The sequence below is a fragment of the Pogoniulus pusillus genome, chromosome 22, assembly GCF_015220805.1.
Source record: "Pogoniulus pusillus isolate bPogPus1 chromosome 22, bPogPus1.pri, whole genome shotgun sequence".
Taxonomy (NCBI): domain Eukaryota; kingdom Metazoa; phylum Chordata; class Aves; order Piciformes; family Lybiidae; genus Pogoniulus; species Pogoniulus pusillus.
In genome coordinates, this window is record NC_087285.1 from 16,475,944 (window position 1) to 16,497,526 (window position 21,583).

General features: G+C 39.0%; 1 protein-coding gene across 1 annotated transcript in view; it reads left to right on the forward strand.

Annotated features, from left to right (window-relative positions):
• Positions 1-3,154: 3,154 nt before the first annotated feature.
• CLINT1 (clathrin interactor 1) overlaps positions 3,155-21,583 on the forward strand; it is a 47,880-nt gene continuing 29,451 nt past the window's right edge. The window contains exon 1 of the mRNA XM_064161960.1: positions 3,155-3,456. Coding sequence (XP_064018030.1) covers positions 3,416-3,456 — 41 coding nt within the window. The 5' untranslated portion in view covers positions 3,155-3,415. The remainder of the gene's footprint in view (positions 3,457-21,583) is intronic.

Genomic DNA, 21,583 nt, shown 5'->3' on the forward strand with positions numbered 1-21,583 from the left:
TATCTACTCTATTGTTACTATTCTCTTTTTCTGAAGTGTGTGATCATAGTAAGTCTCTTTTTTTTTCATGTGGTAACAAAGATTTGTAAAAAAAAAACCAAACAAATCAACCAAATCCTGTTGTCGTATTGACCCCTAACTGTTCGGGTTCAAATGTCAACCCTGATGGGAAAATGGGGAGGAATGAGTGGATTTGACTTTGGGGATATTTGCATCTTGAGGTGTGGCTAGAGTTAGGGCCCTGGAAACTGCCTTTTACAGCCCATCATGTTGTTGGCAGGTCTGTTCCAGCACTGTCAGCTGCTTGCAGCTGCTCGAGGAAAACCAGCACTAACATCACTTTCATTGCACCACAGCAGAATCTGGGGAACTTGCAGTTCATCAGAAAACATATTTACATAGTTGATTCTGATCCTGATGGACTGAAGCCAAATTAAAAAGTAACATTTCTAGCAAATTAGAAAAGTTGTATTACTATGAGCTCCAATTATAATATTTTATTTTTTCTTGACATAGAGATTATAAATGTCTTTTGCTCTTGAAGACCAGTGTCTCCACTTTAGTCACAGGAAAAAAATGAAGGCCAGACATCAAAGAGGAAGTCAACTGTGGTCAAGTTCTTAGCTGTGGTTAAGTTTTTAACTGTGGTTAAGAAATCTCATGAAGATAATGGAGAAAAAAATATAATTAGGCTGTTTGGTGTCTTCACTACTGCATGCAGTGCTGGTTCTTCCCCTTCAGTTTCAAAATGACAGAGTAGAATTGGAAAGGTATGTCACAACTTCTGAACAAGGTGAAACTACATATACTGCAAGTCTTCAGCACAGTGAAGAAAACAGTGGAACCAGAAATCATGATTGCTAAATTGGCAGCTGGTGAGGAAAGGAGATACAGGGAATTGTTATATACTAATTCCAGTAATACCTGAACTAGAAATGCGATTAAGTAGATTTAAAGCATACAAAAGGAACTTTTTTTTTCACAGAGCAGTTACAAAGTCATTGTCACAAGGGGCTGTGTACGCTACCTAAAAGGATTCAAACAGCTAAATTAATTTTAAAAAGGAGAAAGGTACATCCAGTGCTCCTAACCTGAACGTTTTAGTTCCAATACTCCACAGCTGAGCCCCTAAGCCACAGAAAACTGAAACTGGGGAGGATGTATCTGGAGACTGATCCATCCACATTCACCAGTTCTTATATTCTTCATATGACCATCTAATACTTATTAGTATAAGTATTAGTGAGAGGATGCTGGAATTGATGATTCTGTGGGTAGGTTCTTAACTTTCACTGAGATGTTGTACTGGTTTGAAGCTAATTGGAATATTTTAATGAGAAAAATTAGATTATATGCTGTAAAAAAAAAACAATGGTGATGTGTACTTCACTCATAGGTTTGCTGAGGCATATAAAAACAGACAGAAACATAGATAAGTCTGTTTGGGTCTTTGTTTCTCCCTGAGCCTCTGCCATATTAACTGCTTCTGCCTGGATCTGTGTAACCCAACTAATCATTCTGCTTCTAACCCTCCTTGCCAATCCTTCCAACTCACCTTGCACGTAAGGCAGATTCTGGCATAAGGGGGGTAGGGGGTTGAAAGAAGGTGGAAGGGTGGTTGGGAGCCCCTCCTGGGCACTCTGATTTCTGGGAGGGGTACTGTGTTTTCATATTACTTTTAAGTTGTGTATTTCTGTATATAGTTGTAAATATTTGCAATATATCATAAATATCTGTTTGTATATTGTGCTAAGCTGTGAATATAAAGCTTCATTCCTTAACTTCCAGTTGCCTGACTCTGGAAGTTAAGAATGATTTCACTGTGTGTGGGGGTGGGTAACTTCCAAACCACCACAGATGTTCAGGAGACAGAAGCTATGAAAATATGTCTTTAAAAAAGATAAAATGAGATGCTTGAAGATGGGCAGAAGATCAGCTCTCTGGCCTGTCTGAATAGCTCGGAGAACCATCAGCTTTTAAAAGAAGCGACTTACTTGGGCAACAGCAAGTGCAGTTGCAACCCATCTTTCTCTTGTTCTTTGTCTTGTTCTAACTAAACAAATAAAAAAGTTTACAAATATATGCTGCATTCGGGTAAAAGCAGCCAGATGTATATTGTCCTTAGGCAAAATATGCTGGTTGGTGACACATGTACACAAACAAGACATATATATCAAGAATATATTATGTACTAACTATACCACTCCACTGATTTCCTGTGATGTGCAAAGGGAAAGCCAATGAAGTCCCATTTCTGAGACAAAAGTCCCCCATCAGGACTGTTCATTCAATACTCACATTAAAAACAAGCTGGTAGAGGTGTGTGTAATGAATCTGCCTGACAATTGCTTCGCTAACTTCGCTGTAGTCATTATGCTGCAATTCCTGTTCAGTATCTTGCATAGGCAATATCTGTAGATGGTCTTGCTATGCTTGCTGACGAGTATGTTACAACAGTTCATGTTCCCCTGAGACAGCTTTAATCTATGTGATTCTTCCTTGGCTTTTTGTCAATTGATGTGGTCTTTCTCAAGGTGTGGAGACAAGTGCTGTGCAATGATGGACTGTGATACATTTGTGCATATGCTGCATCTTTTCATCTGCTTTCATACCTGACATAACTTGCAGAAATAGTGGTCTTGGCCTGCAAGAGGAGTTGGAAAAGTCCACCTAAAATTCACTGCAGGCCACACGCTGTCGATCAGCAAACATGTGGTCACAAAGATGCAAAGTTGCTTGAGTTCCTTGCTGTAAAAGCCAGGTATAAAACTGTATTTCATACGGATATGAGGTTTACACCTGTGTTTTGTGCTTTAGCCAACCATTTGCACAGACCTTTCTCTTCCCTGTGCCTCGTGTAGATGTGGGCCACAAAGTTCATTACAGGCCAGATGCTGCAGCCGTCTGAGTATGCATCAGCGCTCGGCTGTATCTGTAAGCCCAGTTGAGGAGGGCACAAAGTCTCGGTTCCACTGCTGTGTGACGGTGCCTCTAACACCCTCGCGATGCGAGCAGGCCAGGCCCAGCCAGCCCCGCCTCAGCGGGCTGATCCACCCGTCCTCCGCTGCCTCAGCACTCCAACTCCCAACAGCCTCTGTGAGCAGCCGCGGCGCTCCCACAGGGAGATTGCCGCTCCCGGCAGGCCCCGCAGCCTGCCGGCGCTCCGCTCCCAGCAGGCGTTGCTGGGCGGCTCGGCCTCCCGGGCCGCCGGCGGGCAGACTACACCTCCCGCCAGGCCGCGCGGCCACGGGCTCCTCCATTTCCGGCAGCGGCGGCGTCCCTCGCTCGGCAGAGGCGGCGGCGAGCCGGAGCGGGCCTGGCTCGGCGGCGGCTGCCCGGAGCGCGGCAAGAGGGGCCTCCTGGGGCCGGCAGTGGAGGGCAGTGAGACCGGGGAGGTCTCCAGGCAGTCGGCACCATGCTGAACATGTGGAAAGTGCGGGAGCTGGTGGACAAGGCGTAAGTACGGTGCGGCGCGGGCGGACGTTGCGGGGGGCTGGGGGTGGCTCGGTCGTGGCCCCTCAACCGGGCCTGGCTTCCCCCCGCCCCACTCACAACATGGCCGCTGCCCCTCCCCCTGCTGAGGTGGCTGTCTCACACCCACTTCGTGCCCAGCTGATCCCCTTCTCTTCCACGCCTCTGTCCCTGCTTCCCTAGTGACTGTCCGGTGTGGCCCCGTCCTCCTGGTATAGCTTTAGCTCCTCCAATAGGCAGGGGCTGCTTCCCAGGTAGTCTGTGACCTTTCCATTATGGCCAGCTGCTTTCCCGCCCCTCTTGAGCTTATCTGGGCCCTTCCAGCGCTTAGCGACCTGCTTTTCTTCTTTGAGTAGTCCCTTCTCTGTCAGGGCCTCGGACGGGTGTGCCCATTTTGGCATATGAGCCCTTGAAACCTGTCTCTGTTGTACTGGCTCCTGTCATGGCCCCTAGGCCCCTGAAGAAGAAGCAGACAAGTCACTCAAAGAAGGAGAGGAGTGAAAAACCACCTGTCCAGCAGTGAATTTTTAGAGTGCTTTCAAACTTGCCACACTGTCTTAAGTGTTTTTCACCTCCCTAAGGACAGGTCCCTATTTCGATTGCCATTGACTCGCCACTCCTAGGCCTTTCAAAGGTGGAGCGTGGTAAAAGATTGAAGTGTACCGTCCCACCCCTTAAACATTTAAGTAGCTCAGATATTTACAGCCTTATTTCCTTCACTAGAACCTCCTCCCACTGTAAACATGGCCTTGGTTATCTTGTTCACCGTGTTACATCTTGAGGATGTGAAGTTATTTTTTGTTTCTCAGCCACTCCTTTATTTTTGTCATGAGAACAATTTGATAGGATGGAGTGCTTAAACAAGATGTTTTGCCTTCTTAATAATTGTTTAGGGACAAACATGGACCACTTTTCTGTGAATTGTGGACTGCTTAGAGGAATAACTAACTGAAGGTCTGTAGATGGTGTATACCAGATGAGATTGTGAGCAAATAGTTGTATCCAGCCTTAAAAATCAGAGTGGGCCTTCCAAAATGAAAGATCCGTTTTCAAAATAATTTTATTTCTCCAAAAAGTTCTTAAATTGCCCTGCTTTGCATATTAACTTAAAGACACCAAATGGAAGGGAAATTGGAGCTTATTAATCATCAACAAGTATTTTGCTTATGGTGCTGAGTAACAGACAGACACTGTTCTAAAATAAGAATCTAATGGCATTTTAAACCCACTGTGAATAGGACTTCTCTTGAGGAGATGGTTTACCTTTTTACAGCCTCTTGCAGGCGAATTCATCCCTTGCTGAAGCAGTTTCAGTAATGTGACAAATGAAGTATATAGCAGAACAACCATGTTCCAGGACTTAAAAGGACATTTTCAGGGGAAGCAAGTTTTCCTTAACTTTTACTGGTGTACTTTTATTTCTGTAGGATTGGTGATCATTGTAGCATTAGAACACTGTCACTATTCTTGAAATGTTTACTTTTAAGGGTATTTCATAAGCTACTAAGCCAAAACAGTTCATCAAAATTTGGTGTGAAAATGACATTTTATTTCCAAAACAGGTGCAAGAGTGGACATTTTCAAATAATAACAAAAATGTTTGCTTGAATAAATTGCCTTTTCTGGGAATAACATTTTCCTAATAAAGCAGATCCTGTGTTTATAAAAGCATAATGGAACAAGGAAGAAATGGTGCCCACAGAGTAAATAGTATTTAGAGACATCACAATCAATAGTCCCATTATGTGTGGTGCAGATTTGTCATAATGTCTTCTGTCTTAAGGCCATGAGTTAGAAAATTCTCTGCAGAAGAGGTTAAGTTATATGCCTCATAAATAACAGCTGGTGCTGTAGCAAGAACCTACTGAACTTCAGCAAGAAACTCTTCCCTTTAGAGAGGAATATGATCATATGGGCTTTTAGAAAATGTGCATGTGGCTTAAAATTTTCCAACCTTGATAGCTTTATGTAGTGGTTGCTTGCTCTGCATCTTGGTTCCATATTCAGCTGATATTTATCTTAACATTTCCACTTATGCATCTGTGGGGGTTTTTTATCCTTATTTGGACTTCAGGTGGCTGAGAGCTTAGTCAGGTCAGATATCTGAAGGTCAGGCCTTTCATTAAACAATTTTGAGTTTGTTTTGTGTGTGAAAGTTTAGTAAGTGAGTATATATAGCAAAGCTATTGATTATTTTCTTCAATAGTCTGTGAGCTACTTTAACAGCAAAAAAAAAAAAAAAAAGTCAAAATTGGTAACTGATTAAAATGATTCAGTGTTTTAGAACCTAAAATTAGAAAAAAAGTAGATTGTATGTAATGAAGTGTTTGTATTTCTTTAGTTTTTATCACACTGAAGAAATCAAGTTCATTGGGTCAGTTTGCTCTGCAGTTCTCTTTGCACTAGAATCAGCTCTATTTGTATAGTAGCATTTTCTAGTAACTCAGAACTATGGATCTACGTTCTTTTGTGCATAGGACAGTTATTTTTGGTACTGAACGCTGGTCCTATTATGTATGAAGTTTGGGAAGATCATGCTGGAATATTAGATTTAGACTGTTCTAAGATTTGAAAAGATACTTCGTGTCTTGTTCTCCCTTTTGTTAACCTCATTGTTCTTAGTTGCTAATATAACTCCCCCTCCATATATTTTAAGTGGCTTTATTAGTTACAATTGAATATCAGTGTGTTTTTTGTAACAGCATTGTGAATAAAGTTGGAGCCTAAACCAAATAACTAATAAAGCCTGTCTGTACCTAGTAGGATTTGTGTATGCTTGCAGTTTCTAAATAAATGTCAAATTTCTTCCACACTCTGTTGCTTTCCAGGTACTGCAATGTGTGTGAGTTCTTCAGATGTATATAATTACTAGATTTATTATTTTTTTGCTAGCTTGTAGTTTAGAAGGTGTAGATCTACATTTTTCTTTTTTCTTCTTGAATAAATTCCATTTCATGTTGTTTTATTATGTGAATAAATTAAGGCAGCTTTTAGCTTGTTTCTAGATGTTCACTTTATATGAATTCCTTTTTCCCAGTAGTTCTAAATTGAATTGGAAAATAAACAAAAGAATTGGAAAATAAATGCATCCCTCTGTACTCAACTTGTTTGCTCTATAAAGTAAACTCTTTTTAAATGGCAGTTTTCTGATGGCTAATGTCCAGGATAGTGTTTGGTGTAAAGTTAGGGAGTCAGGTGGTAGTTCTGAGTCACTCCTGAAGTAATGTCGTAGACATTTTGTTAGATTCTGTTTTGTCGTAGACTTAGATGTGCAGCAGAAATCTGTAGTCTAAGCATTGTATGCAAGAAGTGACCAATCTTTCTGACCTAACAAGTTGCATAGTGACATCTTAACGTGACAGAGTCCAGAAGTGCATACTGCATGCTTTAGATAGCTGGTGGGAGCGTGAGCTCTAAGAACATTTGACAGGTGGGAAGCATGCTGGTCACCAGCTATCCTACTGCTGTGCTGCATGATGGGTTTTGCAGCTTTGTCTCAGGATGACCTGGTGCTGGTAGTTCTGGATGTTCTGTGGCTGCCATAGTGGGGGTTCAGGTTACCTCAGGCCTCCTGTGAAACAGTCCTATAGTTATGATGAAACTTGAGGATTAGGGTTGCGTTTGAACTGCTTTTGAGCTGCTTGAGACTAAGGGTCTGCAGGCTGAGCAGTACTCTGTAAACATCTTGTGTGAGAAATACCATATTTTTATTCATGTAAGTGCATCTGAACTTCAATAGCCAAACTAGCAAAGGCCCCAACCGAGGATCTCCCCACTGCCTAAGAACAGTGCTGTTGAAATGTGTTGTAGCCCCTAAGATGTAGTTCTGGAGTTCTGGTTGTGGAAATCTAGAGTATTATGCAATGTTGTAACTTCATTTTAATCTTCTTAGACAAATATACATTGTTGTACTTTGTGTTCCACGTGACAGGGGAGTTGTGCAAAGAAAACTTTGTATCTTTTTCAAAACAAGCAAGGAATATTAGGAAATCCCACTGAAATTATTTTTAGCTTGGCAGAAGCAGAAAAGTATTTATTTGGACTTGTGGCCAAGTTCAAAAGCTAGGCCATCCTCTCTAGTTTTAATTCCCTTTTCAGATAGAATCTGCAGATTCTTACTTTCCTGAAATGTTACTGTATGTGATGTATGTATGCATGTAAGCAGGATGGAAAACCTTTAGACCAGTTAAAATGAGGTTGCTGCCTGTGGCACAGTGTGATGAGACTTTAGAGCCACTGTGTTTCAAATTTCATTGCCATTCTTGCCTCCAGTGATCTTTTGCATGCATGACCTGTAAGTGGGATAGCTCATTTTAAGCCCCTTCCACATATCAAAGGGTGAAAAACAGTCTAATTGAAAATTTGGTGAGGGTGACAGATCTGTATGTGGTAAGGATGGTGTGATCCAGATGTTTATTTGAATTAGGTAAGGTGGGTAAGATAGTTGTGGCTGAATTTTTCGAGCTGCTTGGATGTATAACTAAAAGAAGAGAAAGATTGCAATTTTCTTGCCAGCATTCAGAGTGTGACAGCAGCTATTTTTTTTTTTCCATGCCCCTTCCAGTTCGGTTTTGTCCACCTAGTTGAGTCCTAACAGCTTTGCTAGTGCTGCTCTTAGACACACCTTTCTAGTGACCTAGCAGGAATGTATTTGCACTCCCTCATGTTGTAGAGAGGCAGTTGAAGTGTTACAGAGCTGTTTTCGTACATTTGGGAAGCTTGGTGATTTGCCCAAGTCTATAATATTTTTAAGCTATTTTTAAATGGAGAGCAAATAGTCTCCTTTAGAGCTTCTTTAGCACTGATTCTAATGCTTGTACCGATATTTAGTGCTGGAAGCATTTATGGCACTTGAGGATTTGTTTGTAGTTAGCCACTAGTGTCGTTCATTATTGTTTTGATGTTACATCTATACAAGGAGGAAGAATTTTTAGTGTTAGTGGAAAAGGCAGGATTAGAGGAGCTGCTGCCATCATCCAGTACAATTACGCAGGGGAGAAGTTCTTTTAGTTAATAAACAGCATGTTTTCTGTAGCACTTCTAATTGTACAGGCTGTAAAGAGAAGGGGAAATTATTGGTAAAATAGGGTGAATTACCACTTCAGTTGTCACTGCAATTGCTAGCTGTTGTAGCCTAAAGCATAACATGTAAATTAGAGCTTGCATTTCATCTGAGTAGAGGTTTCAGGACTACCTCCACTTCACGAGCGAGGAAGGCTAAAAAGAAAACCGCGTCAAGCGAGTTGATACCAGTTAAAACTGTGGATTTACTGACTTCAATCTCCTATTATTGTCTACTAGTTCATGCTGTGTCTCCATTATACTTATTTATATGGTAAATACACACTAGTAACTTACCCTACAATTACATGGCTTACAGCTAGCTTCCAGTTGCTTATTGCCTGCAATATGCTCATACTTGACCAACATATAAGCAGAATCCTGTGTATGCTGAGCTTGGAGTTTTGCCTAAATGCTTTCTTTTGTGATTGTTCTTGTTTACAGACATTTTTCTTATGGCTCATGGATTTCTCCACCCAGAATATTGAGCTTTTCTGTAATGAAGTGATGTTTGCCGATTTAATAATAGCAGAAATTATGGTAAATGATCCATCATATGATAAATCCAGAAACAGCTTAAAGAACAGTCTTAACACTAGTCCATTGCTATCTGACCTTCCTGTAAACTCCCTTTCTCCAGCTCCAGGATCATTTAGTTTTCTTTATATTTAAGATTTATTTTACTTTGCATAAGCATGATCTTCAGAACAGTGAACACTTCCATTGTTTTATGTAAGGACAGTTAACCCTCCCTGCATGAGTTATCTTTTTATTGCTGCTTAAGAGACGTCCTGCTGCTAACTGCTTTAAGAACAGCATTTTCTATCATTATTACAGGCAAGGTGACGATTATTGTCTCCAGCCCTATAAGGTCTTGTCCTCTGCCTGGTTACTAGAGGGTGATAGAGAAGAAATAGTCTTGGGAGCGCAAAGAAACACTATTTGAATGTATCATTTGGTTCTGCAGGTGTGTGTGATTGTGCCTGCTGCCACTTGTCAAAGCATTTATTTCTTAGGACTTTTAACCTTCTGTATTAAAACTAGCAAGTTTTGAAAAGCTTTTTCAAGAAATAAGAATGCTTCCATTCTTTGGGCCACGTAGCGTCATATTGCTGATAGTAATTTTTGAAGGTATTATTCTGTTATCTCATGTACAAAGCTATGTCAGTCTCCTGTTTGAATATTTAACTGGTGAAGCAATCCAAGGTAGGCAAATATTGCAAGCTGACGTATATACTAAGGGCATAATGTAGTTGTCACCAAACACAGGTTTCATCAACACACTGGTGCTTTTGTTAGTGCTCTTTCAAATGCGTTATTATCCTTTTACACCCTGTAGAAGGTAACAATAGTTTGTATTATGTTGCATAAGGCTAGACAAGGTGTTGGCCTTGTTTTTTTTCAGGAAATCTAAATGATGTGTTCATGAATGACAGCTTCTACATACTAAGTAGTTTTAAAGCTTAGCTTTGCATTGCCTTGCCTGACACAAAACTGGGCTCCTGCTTGGGAAATAAATGAAGCTGTTCTAAGATAAGAGCCTTACCTACATCACTGCGTGCAACTGTGGTCAAAGGGATCAAGATGCTTAACTCAGTTCTATGTTAATTCTTCTTGGTTGTGTTGCCGGCTAGTCAATTATGAAATATTAGCTGATTTGCATAATTCTTTCATATATAAGGTATAATTAATTCCAAAGCATTGTGCAAATGTGAACATACTACTGCTTTCTGTCCTCAGGCTTGCCTCAAAGTCCAACTGTATGCACTGCAATAATCCTGAAATGCAATCTTGAAATTCTAATCTGATTCTTGTTTCTCTCATCTGCCTCCATTCATTTCAAGCTTACTCTCTGTAGTTGTATGAAGCTTACAAGCTTTTGTAAAAATGGAAAGACAAGACCTTGTAGAAAGTGTTGTCTCATAGAATGGGAGGTTTAAAACACGGAAATATGGTGTTATTAAAAATTGTGTTTCATTGTGGAACTTTTGGAATTTCTCTCGTTGGTTTATTGTTAAGTTTGGGATAGAGCTTGTCCACAAGTCATCATACAGAAAGTCCTATTTGAAAGTGGGAAACTCATCTCAAAGATGAAGTATGTGACCTGTCCCGAACTCACATTAAGGCAGTGCTTGAAAACAAGACACTGGAAACTGAAATGCCTTGGTTTTGGAAGAAGTAGGACAGCTGCTACTTGTAATTGTTTGGATTTTTTAACTGAAACAGGTGTACAGTAGCATAAATTTCTGTTTAAAGTTGACTGGTTTACAGACTTTTAATGTTTACCCTTTTTTTTTATTTGTAGGGCAAAACTAATACAGGGCAAGAAAATGAAACAAACAAAACAAATTAGTAACAAATGTACCAACTGAACAAAGTATTCATTTTTGTGATTGTCTTTTTCCAGCTCCTTATAGTGTGCTGGATCTTAGTGACATAGGACAAATATGGGTCCAGTTACAGACAAAGCTTCACAGCTGTTGTTGTTTTTCAGCTTAGTGTGTTCAGCTTATTACCTGTTCCATTTGTAATAAACAGGTATAGTGTAGGTAAAACTGTTTTTTGAGGGTGATTGGTAGTCTCCTCCGAAAGAGCAATTGTGCAGGAAAGCGTAACTGTTTCATGACAAAACTATCCTCTTTTGCCTTTCTGGAAAGTAAGATCTGATTCTAACAGGAGTGCACTTTATTTTTAAGGTACAAATGTCTCTTCAGTTAAGACCATATGAAATTGTTACAAGATGGTAGTTCACTTCTTTCCAGAAAGCTCTCTAGATTGTGATTCTCTTGAGTATTTTTTTTCAATAACAGCATTCAAAAAAGTATTCATTACTTATTTATCTTCTGTCATGTGCTGTGTTAAGTATGGTGGTTTGGTTTTCTGTGTGGTGAACCAGATAGGGGAACAGATCTCATTGGAAGCTTTCTCTCTTCATGACTCTCTCACAAAAGGAATTTGTAGGTTTCTTGGTTTTAAGTTAGGCAAGATACTAGACTTGTGTGCTGTACAGCTCTGCCTAGGTGTTTGTGTTGCACATCAGAGGAAGCAAGGTTGATATGGGAGGGAAGGGGAGATGGACTATTAAAGCCAGTGTAAGTGGAGGGCATGGGAACACAAGACCAAATCTCCCCACACAGTTGCTGTGAAGTCTCAAATACCAGTAGCATGATCAAAACCATGAAAACACAGCCTAAGCCATGAAATCTGATGTTGTAGTTTCACAGTCAGTGTAAGCGTAGGCTGATGGTAAAAGAGGTTTCACAGCCTTCCGTCTGCCACAGCCTGCACGCTTCTCTCTCCCTTTTGCTGGCACTAGTGTTTCTGCTTGATGAGAGAATCTCTTTCTTAGACTAACCATTTGTTTTTGCCAGTGTAATTCTTCACTGAATCAGTTGCCTAGTATAGTTAACTCCATAGTCACACAAATATTTGTACTGGCATTGAGGAAGGAGTGGGTATTTGGGCAAGAATAAGTGACTGGGAGTAAAGGAGGGCAAGGTACAGCTGCAGTGTTTAAAGTACAGCCTTAGCATGTGATTTCACAAGTAGGTTGAGGAGCTCTAAGGTCGTTCTTCCACTAAGAGAGAATGTTGTGCTTTTATACATGTCTACTCACTGGTTTTATCTTCTTTATGCTTTAAAAAGTCTCCGAGCTTTTAGGGTTCATCACTGATTTGGCTGTGTGCTGTGCTAGCACTTGTGTTGTTAGGGGTAGGAGTGGGAAGACAGACTGGGAGTCTTCTTATATAATACAATTTTATGTGGCTATTATCTGAAACTCTGCTGTTAGCGGTTTGTTAGCTGCAGAAGTGTTTTAAGAAACTACCTCACAGCTGCTGTAGTCTTCCTTTCCCTCATCTGAATAGTGTCCCATCCTAACCCATTATACATTGACTGCATGCTTAATAGATATTAACTGGTTCATTTGGGATACAATTAGAAATATGGGTGTATATTCAACTTGCTTAATGAGACTGACCTGCCTTTTTTTTAATCTGTTATAATAGTAATGAGACCTATTGGGAGTTAGGGATTAGTTTTTTCTCTACTCCATTCTGAGTCATAACAGTAAATGTTTTTCTTGTTGGTTGCTCTCTCCATCCTGTCAAGCTGTTTAGAAGCATCCTAACGTACATTATAAACTGTTCAGTGTTTCCTCTCAAGACATAACTTTATACTTTGTAAACAAATACGTCCCAAGGTGATTCCTGGGAGATGTGCTTTTTGTGTTCCATGAGATTGCTTAGCTGAAGGTTTCTCCAAATCCCATTTTGAATGTCAAGAGAAGAAAAAGGCTTTTGATAACCTTAGATAATTTGATTGGAGTTGCAATGGGTGGATGCATCTCCTGAAAAATAAATTATATTCTTGGTATATCTGCAGATAGAGCTGATACATTAATAATTGCTGTCACTTTTAATTATTCCTTGTTTTGTTGATTTTTAAAATATATTTTAACTATTCCTCCATTTGCTTATGCAGGGAGATGGAAAAGCACCTGCTATTCAAAGGTGTTTATTGTCTAAGTGAGTTAACTTCTGTTGCAGTGGTTTATCTCTCCTTGCTACTGAACAGATGATTTCATTTCTTGAGACAGCTTGAAAATAGCACTTACAGACTTCTAATTGGAAAGTGGAGTGTCTCAGCCTTTAAACTTCCAGTGTCAGGTTTTTGTTAGTTACATGGTAACTGTAATTTACTTCTGTAGCTGCAGACACCAGATCATAAAAATCCATTAATGTTACCATTGGTGAGTAAATAAAGAAATAGCTCCTGTGCTGAATCACAGTGAAATTCGTTTGTTGTAAATAGACAGTGTAATTTGAAATTGTCTTCTAGCTGTGGACAGGAACTAGAAAATGGGGCTCCAAGGCAAATGAAACGGCTCTTGTTACCTTTATAGGACCTGAGAGTTACTTGATCTCCTGGAGGAACCAGTTTAACAAATGATACCTATGAAAGGAGAGGAAACATCATTATCCTTCACAAATAAACATGGCTTGGCATTTTGAAAGTTAATTTGTATGTAATTTGCCAGACTCATTCCACAAAAGAGCTTTGCTTTGAGTAAAAACGCATGTTTGTGAACTGGTGTGGTTTTAGTTCTGAGATCCTAGTCTGAAAATGTTCATGAAATAATGAATGCTAATGTCATTGATACTGTAATACTTTGAATGATAAGTTCTTACTGCTTGGACCTGGTTTTGGGTACTCTGCTGTGAATAGCTGTGAAAAGACACTGCCATTAACTGTTAGGCAAAGTTACTTTGTCGAAATGTTTAATACGGTGGTAGAAGAATTTCTAGGTTGTGACCTGCCTTAGTGGAAAATTGAATGACAAAAGAAAATGGGTATTAAGCTAATTTAGTCTATTTAGGATTATGATGACTGCTTTTTATTCTTAGATACACTTGGAGCGGGGAAGAAACAGCAATTCAGGTTTATTGAAAGATGAACAGTCTGAAGTAGGAGAAGATCAGTTGGTTTTTTTTTTTTAAACAGTTCTTTTGGTTAATTTAGTACCTGCAGTATAATAAGTTGATATGGAAATAACTATGTCATTTCTGGAAGCAACATTTGAATAGATTTAAATTCTGTGTAAGTATTCTTTTACCTTAATGTGTTCCGGGAACAGTGATGTTTGCTTTCCTTTTGTGCTTTTCTTTTCCCTTGTAGCATTTATTCTGGCATGGTTTAGTGAGCAACTTAAATTTTGTCTTTCTAAAGAGACACCTGAAATCAAGTATGTGTTTATGGCAAACAAGACTAAAAGAAATAGTCCTAAAAGAATTGGTAAACGGTGATAAAAGTAGATGTAGGTCCTGTCCATTGTACAAGGTGGTATAAAGGGTATCTGTCTTGATACAGGGCAGGATTTCATGAGGCTGCAGAGTAAAGGTGGAATGTGGTATATTACTTGTTCAGAAAATGCTGGATAAATCTACTCTGTCAATATCCCACGTTAAAATTCTGTGGTTAGCAGAACACGGTTACAAACTAAGCACAAAATAACACAGGCATGGAATTAGCAATATGCTGAAGAAAAGTTTTCCAAACTGAAGTAACAAGCAAGCTGTGTCAACCAGATGGTTCCAAAGAGCTGAAAGTTCAGTACTAAAGGCTTGAGGGCACAGCAAGAGCAGGAGGAGGCTACATTGCTTGATGTCCTCCCACCGCACGTGGATGACGGGCAATGTGGGCAGGAAATGTGATAGCAATTGATGACTTCATGTATCCTATGTAGGTTAGATACACATTGCATCAGCATCTTGTACTGAGAACAGTACACGTCTAGATGATCAGGGCTTGGCTCACCAAAGAGCTGGTGAAAAAGAGAAGTGGTGAACCTTGGCTTCATCCTGAGCCCCATTCATTGATTCTCATTCAGGGGATTTCTTCCAGAACTGCTCTAATACTAAATGTAAAGCACTTTGACTCAAGGGATTTTTTGTAGGCTACAGAAACCAAGAGGAAAAAAATGGGGTGTTGGTTACCTAAAAATTAGTGACTTTGGGATTTTTTAAAAGAAAATCTTCTAAGGGCATACTGAAGAATGGAATCCTTGCAGGTGATGTGGAAATATTGAAAATGCTGTATTGGTGCTTCATAACAAAACTATTATCACGTCACAGATGATGATGAAAAAGATTGTTGGTGAAGAGAAGGCTTAAGGAAATAAAGCAAACCCAATTGTAACATCCATTTAAAGGAAGTGCAGAGTTTAGGGCTACTGTCATTCTTAGGTAAAAAACAAAAAAGAAGCAAATGAACAAGTTAATGAAGGCATACAAGATAGTTCAAAACACATTGGAAGCAAGAAGTCAGAAAGCACTGTTGGGCCACTAGATGCTGAAGGAACAGCAGGGAATCCACTTGAATTCTTTGCCTCTAGCTGTAAACTATTGGATGCTTTCAGCTTATTCTGCTGAATTATCAGTGCAGGCTCACTTTTGCTTTTTTACATCATACAGGCATCTTTTGACACCATCAGAGATTACAATACTGAATAGGTGTCCACTTACACAGCTCTGCTTACATTAGAGAACAACAAAGGACTCACTATGAGACTGCAAACTCTTGATTGCACTTGAATTTATAAGGTGTTGTATTTCTTAGTAGCATGGCAAGGTGCAGTGAACAGCTTAATTTTTTACTAACTTTCTTCCAAGGTAAAAGGAGATGCTTTCAGAGACAGTGAAACACAAATGTAAAGGTCTTGTTTGTGTTTCTCTTATGTCTGTGTGTAGTGAAGTTAAGAAAAAAAGGTTCTTGCATCCAGGCATATTCCATGTAGCATTAAAGACAGTGTCTTTCTCTGATGGTCTGACAGTCTTTGCTGGATTGGATATGAAAGGAAGCACTGCAGATGCATTAGAGCTGTTGAGTGTAGCAGATACTGTAGCACTGCATAGAGTAATTAGTGGACTATTTCTTGCTCTCAGCTTCAAATAATAAGCAAGCAGACTGTGAGTCAATTTTGAGAATAGAAACTGATCAGCTTCTCCATAGTGAAATCAATATTCATATTCTGATTTTATTGTAATTATTTTCAGGAAATAAAAGGTCTGGAATCTGATGTTGAGTTTGGGAGTTTTGCAGACAATAACAACTATAAAATTAATTACTATGTGTTTAGAAATAAGATCGGTAGTTGATAATGTACTTCACTTGAGAAAAACAAAGTTGAACACAGTAGTCTCAAGTGTCTCTCTCATCTATTGAATACCTCCTGCCTAGCCATTCCACTGAAAGACATTTGAATAAATGGAGAACAACTGGTTATGAGCCTGACATTTGATAACTTTATGTAAACTGTTGCTTCCTCCTCCTTTCTCCTCCTTTGAAAAATGCAGTGCACCTTCTGCTTCAGTCTTAAGGCATTTTCCAGGACACAAGGCATTAATGGCAGTTGAGAGTTTTCTTGTTATTTAGTATATCTGCTACCCAGATCATACTTCTTCTGTTGTTGATGAAATACACGTCTCACGCTTCCTTAGGTAATATGACTTCAGTATTTTGCTCCATCACAAGTTAAATGTGAAACCATACAAAGTCATAACTCTGTGTTTGAAAGGCAGAAAGAATCTGCAAGCATGTCAAAGCTAGACTGTTTAGTCTAGAATGCAAATTGTGTTGTAAAAGTTGTTTGACACACACAGTTTATGTGCAGCTGAGGTGCCGTTGTCTCATTCTGGTTGCTTTGACCCTGAAGGGACAGGGAGAGAAGCTAAAGGATTAGAGTCGTTGGACAGGCTGCAGGGAACAAGGGTACTGCTTTCAGAGCAGGACTGCAGGCAGGGCTGGTAACATGACCTGTACCTTTCCTGTGGATCTCCTTAGAGAAGAGCTTGTAAAACAGGTGCTTAATGTTGGCTTAGAAGAGTTTCTGCACTCTGATTTATTCCTCTCAAACTGATTACAGAAGATGATTGATACTGTGAAGTACAGGGGGTTCCTGGAACATCACAATGCCAAAGTGAATATATAGCAGCATAGACTGATCAGTTTGTGTGTTAAAAGCTTCAGCGCCTGCATTGTTTAAACTTTAATCAGCCCTCCCTAGTGGAACAGCTACCATGTGTTTAGAGTAATCCTTAATTCATAATAAAATTGGAATTAGGGCAATGTTTTAATAGTACTCATCTTGCAGTGAAGGCGTAGCCATAACTGTTGGGGATATGTGGGTTTTGTCAATATTAAATCCCTTATTACTGCATGTGCATTCTTCTGGCCACACAAAATACTGTCAGTTGATGTATTCGAAACAATTCTTCAAGTAAGGAAAGGTTTTTTTGCCATTAAAAAATTAATTCCTAATAATAAAAATAGGAAGTCTGAGGTGCACAAGTGGGTTGAAGTTAACACAGCTTTGAAGTCTACTTTTGCCCCATATCAAATGACATCTCTTGTCCTCTGAAAACTCTTACCCCTTTTGTTATTCTTTGAAAGAGAAATAAGGCTTTTTTTCTTCCTGTGAGTACTTCTCAGCATTAAAAGATTGTCCTCTAACCCTGAAAGCTTAATGAGTGGCTTCTGAGTACATGTGAATCTCCGTTGAAGGTTTCTGTACACTTAAAATACTTGAGCCGTGGCCTTAAATATGGTATCTTAATACTTCATGCATATAAAGAGGGAAGTAGATACCTTATTCAGAAGGTGGCTTATGCAGCATTACAAACACTTGAAACAGGATTTCTCTTTTCAAGCAAAGTTATTCCTGAAGTTATATGAATGCAACCAAGTACAAAGAAACACAGTTGATAGGAGAACATAAGCTATTGTGAAGAGTGTTTCAGTCTCTTTCTTCCACAATGATGTATTTAAATTTTAGGTTTATGTTCTAATTGTCTAGCAGTGCTTACTGAGATTGACTTTTTGTGCTGGTATTTCATTCATATATAAATCTCTCTCCAGAAAGTGCAGTTGTAATTAAATTTCTCTTGCATTTTGTCCTGCTTGGTTAAACATTTATTTTCAGTGTAAGTCATGTTACCTGATTGGGTCACAAGAATTGAAAAATTAAACATGCAGTACATAACAGAAAATAAATAGTGGCCTTTGAGTCTTGAAGAGGGAAGAACAATCTTACTGAATTCTCTAAAGAAATGTAGCTAACTCCAAATAATGTTTGTTTTTTAACTGCTTCAGCTTGTTTGTTACAGAAGAAAAATATTTGAAGTGTAAGGAGCAGAGTAGCAAAGTCTGAGGGCTGTCATAGGACTACAGTGTACATATGGAAATCTCTTCAGTTCTGCAGTTACAAAAGTTTATCCAAGTTTTGTAATTCCAGTTCTCTTTTCACTGTATGTCTGCTTATGTTTAAACTTTGTGTGTTGAGCTTTGAAAGCAATTAAACCCACAGGAATAGGAGCAATGACTTCAATCTGATCTGCCAGATGTATGCTCACATGAGTGCAAAGAGACTGAAAACTTTCAATGGGCAGTAACAGTGCCGCCTTTCTGTCTGGATCACAACCAGGGTTGCTGTTTTAGCATATAACTATCCCACTAAATTGTCAAATATTGCCTCAAAGGCAACTTTTTTCCCCTACTTGTTTGTGAAATTGATTTTCATGCTTAAAATTAATTGGATTTGTCACAAGAATGGTTGAGGTGTAATTGTACTCTAATTGCAACTAAAATTTGAACTTATAAAATTAACCTAAAAACTAATACTGAAAACCAGTGAAAATACTGCTGTGGTATTTTTACAGTGTAAGTTAAAATGAAGTATTTTGATTCATTCTACTTACGACTTTTATTTTGATGAGTCACCTTTTAAACAAGGTTGAATGAAGTGTAGCAAGCAAAATTACAGCACTTACTAAGCCATTAAAAATGGAACTGCAGAAATGTATATTTGAAATGAAGATCATCTGATCATTCAGAGGGTGCGAAGTGAAGAATTAAAAGGGATGTTTGAAACCAAAACACCCTATAAAGAAATGGGCCTGAACTTTAAATGAATAAATAGTTTTTATAGAGGTGGTACAAACCCACAGTCAATAGTGTTAACTTGTCAAAATCCAGCGAGTTTGAAAAGTCTTTTAACCATCCTATATTGCTACACTGCAGTTGTTGACAAAAAGATATTTGAAGCAACCATGTATCTGTTGGTGTAAACCACCAGGAATGGCTTTATATAAGAATACAAAAGTATCAACACTTCCATGCTGCAGGGAGTCTGCAATAGGAGAGATGAAATGAGTCTTAAATCAACTTTGGGGTTAAAGTGTTCATTCCTTACATAAATATGCTTTAAAACTACTGTGTAATTAGTTGCCTCGTGTTCCCAACATCTGTAAAAACTACTTCAGCTGTAGCATAGCAATTACAGAAACATTAAGAATATAGCAAGCTGCAATTGGGTAACTTTTTGAGAGGAAGGAAATATGGAAAGGGAAGGCTTTGCAGCATGCAGTTGTGGTTTATTTGAGTGGGAGATCCTCTGAGTAACAGGCTTCAATTCTTAAAGTCACTGTTCTTTTTAAAAGTGTGTGTGTGTGTGGTGGATTTTGGGTTATCTTGTTTACTTGGTAGTCTTTTGTGATTAGAAGTTGTAAGGCACAGGAAATAGCTTTATAGTTCCTTCCTCCCACAAGTTGTAATTCATTTGTGGCCATCAGGATGTTTTTCTTGGCTTATCTCTTTCTGTGCAGTTTGCCTTGCACATCTGCCACATAAATTATGAAACTTAACTTGAAAAGCTGAAAATGTATTTCAGATCCTACTGTACCCTAATGAAGATGGTATCTTTGGTTAGGGCATAATTGCAACTTGCATAGACGTTCTGTTGTAATACCTAGTATTCATGTACTAAAGTCAATGGTGTCATATTTGTAATGCTTCTGAGGAGTGGCTTAAAAATAAGTAACTTAAAACAGTCAAGTCTCAGCTGATGTTGCACTGTTACCTCTGGGTAACCTGCGGTATTTCACCAGGCATTTTAGCAGATGGGTACCCATCTGTTTCTTCGTTGAATGTGGACTGCTGGCTTCATATTTGGTATCCATATGTTTCATCTGTAAGGCTCTAAATCTAAGCTGCATGTTTTATAACAAAAGTGACATTACTGACAAGAGGAAAATGAAATTGCATTAAGTTTGTTACATGTTTTTTAGTTAGTATGTCTTCACCAAGGAGATAGATGCTGGCTGAGACTGAATGTGAGTTACTGAGGGCAAGAGCAGCACCATCTTTATTTTGAAGGGGATTAATATCTTTTTCTCTGAAGTCAGTAACAGTAAGTACATAAATTCTTGAATGCCAGTTATATTGTTTGGGAAAACAGTGAACCAGACTGCATGTTGAGCTTTCTAAGGGGAGTGACAAGCTGTCACAGGGCAGTGAAACATGGTGCTGAAATGCATCTTTTGGTTTGACTGTCTCAAATCCTTTCAGTTCAGGTTTGGACTAGTGATCAGCTTTAGTGCCTCAGAGCCTGAAGGAAGTGATGCTCATGGAAATGAGTGGAGTTCATGCATGATGCCCCGTTTTAGGAGGTGCTTTTTGCATGGTGTGCTGGCCCCTGCTGGTTTGGAAGGTGGTGCTGTGTGCATTGGGATCACTTCTTTTTTAGCTCGCTAATTCAAATGCTTGTTGAAAGTATTTCATGCCCTGATGAATAAGTATTAAATGATTTTTTTAATTGGAAAAAGTGTTTCTGGAAACTAATTAACAATTTAATATACGCCAAGTTTCCCACACCTGGGAGGAGGGAAGATGTGTCCTGTACCCAAGCAAGTTTTATTTACTGTGTACTCTAAGTAGTTGAAACTAACTTCTGAACACAGTGTAAAAGTGGATCATTTAACATTAAAATAACTTTTTTGCATTCTCAGAAAACTTTCCATATTTTCCCAGTCTTACTTTACAGAAGCTTTTTAATCTAGATTCTAAAATCAATTTAGATGCATGACTTATGGTGAAGATAGAGGATGGTGTTCCCTCCAAAGGTTTCCATCTTAAATTCATGTGTGTCTTGGGGTGGGGGTCTTATAGATAACTCTGTAATATGAGAATGTTTCTAAGATCTAGCTTATCTTTTCTTTAGATACTGAATATTCACTTTGCTCATGTTATTTTATAGTGCCTTTATTAATTAAAAAATATGGATGCAGTCTCAAACATCTCAAAGCAAAAGTATTTTATACTGGTTTTTTTTTTTTTCCTTTAAGTTGTCAGACCTTGTACTGATTTTTGGTGAGACTGAAAATAAATTGCTGTTGTGGTGTTTGGGTAGCATTCATAAAACATGCAACATGCAACGTGCACCGTGGATGAGATGAACAATAGCTGTTGGGTCCCTGTCCTATCTTGTAGTGGAAGACTACTAGCTTCTCAGCTGAAAGGGAGCTGACAGCTCAAATGTTAGGAGAAAATAAGCTGCTGGAAGACAAAGCCGGCACTTCAGCTGTAGGAGCAGAGCATTAGCTCAGCCTCCGGATGTAAGTTACTGCTGCCTTTGTTCAGAGGTTTACTTGAAGCTACTCCATGCTGATAACAAACCACCTTTATGGGAAAGCACTGCTCTTCTTATCTGTCATCTATT